The sequence below is a fragment of the Elephas maximus genome, chromosome 22, assembly GCF_024166365.1.
Source record: "Elephas maximus indicus isolate mEleMax1 chromosome 22, mEleMax1 primary haplotype, whole genome shotgun sequence".
Lineage (NCBI taxonomy): Eukaryota > Metazoa > Chordata > Mammalia > Proboscidea > Elephantidae > Elephas > Elephas maximus.
Genome location: NC_064840.1, coordinates 29,001,242 through 29,007,241, shown reverse-complemented (window position 1 = coordinate 29,007,241; position 6,000 = coordinate 29,001,242). Strand labels below are relative to the sequence as shown.

General features: G+C 49.8%; 1 protein-coding gene across 1 annotated transcript in view; it reads right to left on the bottom strand.

Annotated features, from left to right (window-relative positions):
• Positions 1–2,503: 2,503 nt before the first annotated feature.
• The window catches only part of MN1 (MN1 proto-oncogene, transcriptional regulator), a 50,606-nt gene continuing 47,109 nt past the window's right edge, over positions 2,504–6,000 (bottom strand). Inside the window, exon 2 of the mRNA XM_049866273.1 lies at positions 2,504–4,140. Coding sequence (XP_049722230.1) covers positions 3,959–4,140 — 182 coding nt within the window. The 3' untranslated portion in view covers positions 2,504–3,958. The remainder of the gene's footprint in view (positions 4,141–6,000) is intronic.

Below are 6,000 nucleotides of genomic sequence, written 5' to 3'. Positions count from 1 at the left end.
AGTAGTCCAGAGCGAGGCCAGAAATCTACAGTTGACAGGCGCCTTGTAGGCATTTCTGCTGCTGGGGTTCTGTGGAACACACTTTGAGAAACACTGAGAGGTGAAGGGTTAAAGAGAAGGGGCAGGGGAAGGTTCTGCAAAGACCTCGAGCCTCAGGCTGTAGGTGTGTTTACAGGGGCCGAAGAAGGGTAGTGCTCACAGTAGCCCTTCAAGCTAGATGATTTGTTTCATTTTAGAGACAAGAAAATAGAGGCTCTAGGGCTAAACCACTTACCCTAGGCCCACAGCTGTTAGGCAGGGGAGACAGATCCATGCCAGCCAGCCTGACTCCAGAACACTGCCAGCTGCACCACACTCCTATGATGGTGACAATATTAGCAGCTTGCCTATAAGGAGCCCTCCACGTACACTGCCTCCTGTAACAACCCCATGAGGAAGACCCATTTCACAGATGAGGAAAGGGAGGAGCTGAGAAGCTACGTGACTCGCAGGAGGTTACAAAACTCAGTTAGTGGTAAAGCTGGGATCTGAAATTGAATGTTGGTAAGCCAAAAGAATAACCGCCATATGACACGGTCACCTGGCAGCCTTCCCTTACCACCTCCCTCCACTAATCAGATACCAGGGGTTCTCAGAACAGGGTGATCTTGCCCCAGGGGACACTGGGCAATATCTGGAGATTTTTTTTATTATCACGACTAGTGGGGGAGAGGAGGTTCTGCTGGCATCTAGTGGGTAGAGGCAAAGGATGCTGCTAAACATCTTACATGCACAGGACAGCCCCACGACAGAGAATTATCCAGCCCAAGATGTCAATAGTGTCAAAGTTGAGAAACCCAGAGACAACCCCACTTAAAACAACACGGACACATGCATGAGCACACACACACACACAGAGTATCCAGACCTATACCTTCCTCCCCCATGGGAGCCATGGTGGCACAACCATTAATTGCTCTGCTGCTCACCAAAAAGGTTGGCGGTTCAAACGCACCCAGCTATCTGCTTCTGTAAAGACAACAGCCAAGAAAACCCTATGGGGCAATTTTTCTCTGTCACATGACACTGTGAGTCAGAATCGACTCGATGGCACCCAATGATAACCATGGAAAAGGGAAAAGTGGAGGAAAAAAATAATAAAGCCAGCCCCACCCACAAAAGTACCGCAGTCACCATTAACGTCATATTTATTGTTATTTAGCTGCTCAGGAAAACATATACAGGTATATACAATATGCATGAATACAGAAGACTGCACTTTACATATTTTTTTTTAAAAAAAGAAAGAAAAAAAATAACACTCAATTTCATGAGCTATTGTCACAGTCTTCCAACCAAGCATTTCAGAAATGAAATTTTTTTTTTAAGTCAAAAAAGGTTACAGGATTGCTTAACACACAGCAGAGTTAAGTTTTCATATTTTACATGTGCAATAAAGGTTTTCTTTTCCTTTCCAGAAGACTTTGCTATGCAGTACCGATTACCAGTGTTTGGATTCTCGTGTGGTGGGTGTGTTTTTAATTTGCTTTGATTCTTTCCATTAAACCAAATTTAATGAAATAACATCCTTTTGCTTAAGGCTATTTTTAAAGCTGTTCCATCCTGGGGTCGTGGGGAGCGAGAACGTTGAAAACATCAGGGGTTTCCGAGGTTGCTAGGACCATGAGCTGATGGCCAAATGGTGATAGGCTCAAACGCTGGGCAAGTCAAAGACAGAAGTCGGGACACTGTGCTCCCCAGCCTTAAGCAATTAAGGAGAAATCATTCCTGTTTCCAAAATAAAATGGTGAAGCTCTCAAACAGTTGTACATTGGGGAATCAGAAGGGGCGTTAAATTTCGCCTAGAATATGGCCGATTCCCCCATAGTCAATGGCGGGGGATTTTTCTCCTCTGTTCTTTCATTAGGTAGCAGAATGCCAGGAATCACATCAGTATACACCTTTGCGCTGAGAAATTCATGCCACCTGCTGGCTGAGGTCTGCCCCTGGTCAGACTGTCCCGGTAAGGACCACAGGCTGTCCAAACTCAGACCCAAGCCCAAAGGTCCAGCCAACGGAAAGAAGAGGCCGAAGAAGGGGAAAGAGCAAGGTTTCCCTGGAAGCTCCTCTCCCTCAGCTGAAAAGTTCTTTGAAATCAACAAGGGGGCACTGTGGGAGAAGCCCAAAGCCCTCAGGTCACTTGCTAAAAGATCTACGAACTTTGGGGCCTGGACAGAAAGGCGGGCTCGGAATGGACCATTCAGTAAGACATGCTCGTTAACAAAGATCAAAATAAAATCTCAGCGTTGTCAATTTGGTTGAAATGAGATCAGTCACTTCTTGTCTGACCCACCCTGAAACCTTCATGTCCCCCACTGCCCCCATGAGCCATCAAAGCCCTCTGCAGGCATCTAAAGCACCCAAAGGCGCCTGTCCCTGCCACCACTGGGAACAGGCCTTGACTGGGCCGCTGAGCCCCCCCGCCCCCGCAGCCCTGCTTGCCCAGCCACCCCCTCATCTCTGCTCCAAGCGGGAAGTTATTCCTTTTGTGAGACGCTGAGACGCGTGGGATGCAGCCTCTGGGTTTGCAAAAGGTGAGATTAAATCAAAGAGAGGTTGGGTAGGGAGGGGGGGAATTCCAGGTTTAAAAAATAAAAGGCCCAGGAAACCAAGTTATCACTTCTATTCCCTTTTTCCTTTCTCTGTCCCTCAGGAGTCTGCAAACCTCTACAAAAGAAACAGACCCAGGTTCCGAGGTAGGGAGCTTTGCAGGCTGAGCCCGGGGAACCCTTCCCCCAGTGAGCCCCTCGAAGAGACGGGTGCCTCTGCAGATTGCCCAGCTTGGGGTGGAATGGGAGCGGTGGAGGAGATACGCCCAGACCCTCCTTCTTCCCCAGCACTGCCTGGCCTGTAACAGCTGTCAGGAGAGGTCAAGGGCCAAGAATTCATCCTCCCCCCAACTTCAGGGCTCGAGATGGGAGCTGGGAGCCCCCAGAGACTCCCCAAGCTGGACAAACACCATGCCCCGTGCAGACCAAGGCTGCTCAGTGTAGCCTGAAAATTCAGAGCCCAGGCCTTTGCAAGGAGGCTCAGAAAAGGGACAAAAACACCACTGTCGAACATTCCGGCTCCTTCCCACAGAGCCAAAGGGCCTTGTCGTCACCTCCACTCCAGAGAGCAGCCGTCTCTAGCAGGAAAAGCGAGAATGGAACCGAAGGCTGTGCGTGTGTTCAGAGGAACGAAAATGTATCTATTTTCTTAGGGAACAGACAAAACAAAGTCCCAGGCGGAATACCTAAGGGGGGCATTCATTGTTTGGCTCCTGCCTAACTGATGACAGTTGGGTGTCAATATATAATATTGTGATGACAATTTTACTTTCACCCGGCAATATTCCAGAACTACTATTCTCCAGGATTTCCATTTTAATAAGCAGTGAACAAAGAAAAAAAAAAAAAAAAAGCACAGCGGGTAGGGGCTGGGGGTGGGGGGAGAAAAAGCTGAAGAATCAAAGAGAATAAAAAAGGAACGCAAGTCTTGTCTTCTTCTGAAATAACAATACTTGGACATACAGCAGCATGAAAATAAAACAAGAAGAGAGGTCATCTAAAAAAAAAATATATGCCCAGATACAGAAAAATGGGGAATTATCTGGCAGGAAAAAAAGCTTAAGCAAAAGTTTGCTAACTGCAGAAGGGTTAACACTGGTAACATACTGTGGCAGACAAGTTCCTTTTTTAAAAAAATTTTTTGAGGGGTTTTTTTTTTTTTTTCTTCTTTCCCCTTTAAATTAACCCTTTCCGGTCCATATGCCACTAAGCAGGTACCAACCTAGGGAAAAAAAAATCATCCACTCAGCAATAGTGGCCCTTTCAAATGAACAAGGGAGTGGGGGGTCAGGCTGGGATGGGGAGGGGAGGGGAGGGGAGGAGGGGAGAGAAGGGGAGGATTTGGTGGGGGATGGGTATTTCTTGTTGATTCAAGTCAGGGCAGCCACGAATGTCCCGAATCTGTTGGAGATGTCGGAGTGCAGGGACCGCCACGTGGGCACGGAGGTGCGGGCCTTAGCATCGCCTACGTCGTCTGTGCAGTGGACAGACAGACACTGCAAGTGGCTGCCGGGCTGGGTCGCCGAGGCCTTGTTCGCGGGGAGGTCGTGGGCTGCCGAGAGAGAAGGAAGAGAGGGCGTTAGCGGCAGGCTCTGCGCTAAGGGAGGCAACCATGGGGGTGAGAGGGGTGTGGAGTGGCAGAGGCAGGAGGAGAGAGGAAGTGTCCAGGCTTGCTTTTCATGGCTAGGGATGGTCTGAGGGATATAGAGATGCTTGGTTCAAATTCCCCTGCTGTTGCCTCTGACTTGGCTGAGAGGCCTCCACATCCCCCCTGGGTGATACGACAATTGGGCAGGATAAACTCAGGATCTGCCTACCTCTGATGGATCAGGGTTCTGGGAGACATTTCAAGCGCAGAGAGGGAGAGATGAACCAGATCTGAAGTAGGTCAGGGAAGACTTCCTGGAGGAGGGGCATCTAAGGTGGGTGTTGAAGGATGTGTAGGAGTTTGCCAGATGCAGCGAAATGAAAGAGGGCAAGCTTGTTCAGAGTGTTCTCTTTCAACCTCCTGCCAGGCATTTGCTGAGGGCCTGCTATGTGCTGAGAACATGCTCAGAGAGTGCCAAACCGCACACCAAACCCAGGAGGAAGGGATGGTCATCTTGACCTTAAGAAAACCTAGACCAAAGAGGTAAAATGTCTTGTCCCGGGTCACACAGGAAAAAGTTTGCAGTACCCTCCTCAGGGAACAGTGAGGGTGGAGAAGGAGCCTGTGGATACCCAGCTGAGCACAGTTGGAGGGTGGCAGGGGGCCACAGTTCCCCAATCCCTGGCTGAGAGTGCTTTCCCAACACTCCCCTTTTGGCCCCTTCCTGGCCCCAATGGTCTCTGCCTCTCCTTGGTGGACAGAGGCTGAGACTCAATCAGGGCAGCTTCGAGGGCAGGGGGAGCAGGAAGGTTGTGTGCCCTGGAGTACCTGCTTCAGTCTTTCACTCCCTCCCACCCTCTGAGCCCGGACTTCTAGTCCTTGATTTTATAGATGAGTAGCCCAAGGCCCAGAGAGGCACTAAAACTTTCCTAGGGTCACACAGCTCCAAACTGAGGGCCAAGAGAATTGAGTTCTAGCCTCACAAAGGGACCCAAAGGTCCACCAGTCCCATAGATTTCCTCATGAGGGTCAGTCAATGAGGCCATTAATGTGTATGAGGGTGTTTGTGTAAACTGTAAAGTGCTGTCCACATGAGGACAAAGGATGAAGTGCTCAGGGCAGAAAACACTAAGAGTCTAGACTCCCCAACCAGACCAATGCCCTTCGTTCACCCCCAGCTGTTGTGTGAAGGGACTTTGGGTGTTGGGTAGGAGGGAGTCAATTTTCTTCTCACTCAGTCACACAGTACCAGGAACACCTCAGGTCACAGTGATGTATGCATTGGACACCCTTGAGGGATGGGACTCTGACAACCATTCACACTTTAGTAAAATCAGACCAGAGGAGTGGCTGGCAAAGGGAAGGACTTCACTCCTCACGTCTGCAGGTAGCCAGAACTGGGAGTTTTGAGACATGGAAGAAATGGAACCATCATTTTGAAGGGCTTCAAATTTACTGCTGCGAAGGATACACTGGTTCCCTTCTCAGACCGACTATGTATTCTCTATTCTCATTATTCCTCTTTGTTGAGGCCAGACTCTCACAGAGAAGAGGTGACCTTCCCAAGGTCACACAGCCAGAAAGGGGTAGAGCAGTGTTTGAAGATGGACTGACAGTGAATTTCTGAATTGAAGGTAGGGGGCCCAGCTCCAGCCGAGGGAGACACCCAGATACTGAACTCCATGACCGGCCCACCCTTCTTAGCATACCTTGTGCAGGCCCAGCCAGGGCCCTGAGCCAGGCAGGAGCCACCCACCCACTCCACCCACTGGGATTAAGTGGGAGGCCTCCCCTGGGGAGCTGAGCCACGGCCTGCAGAGAAAA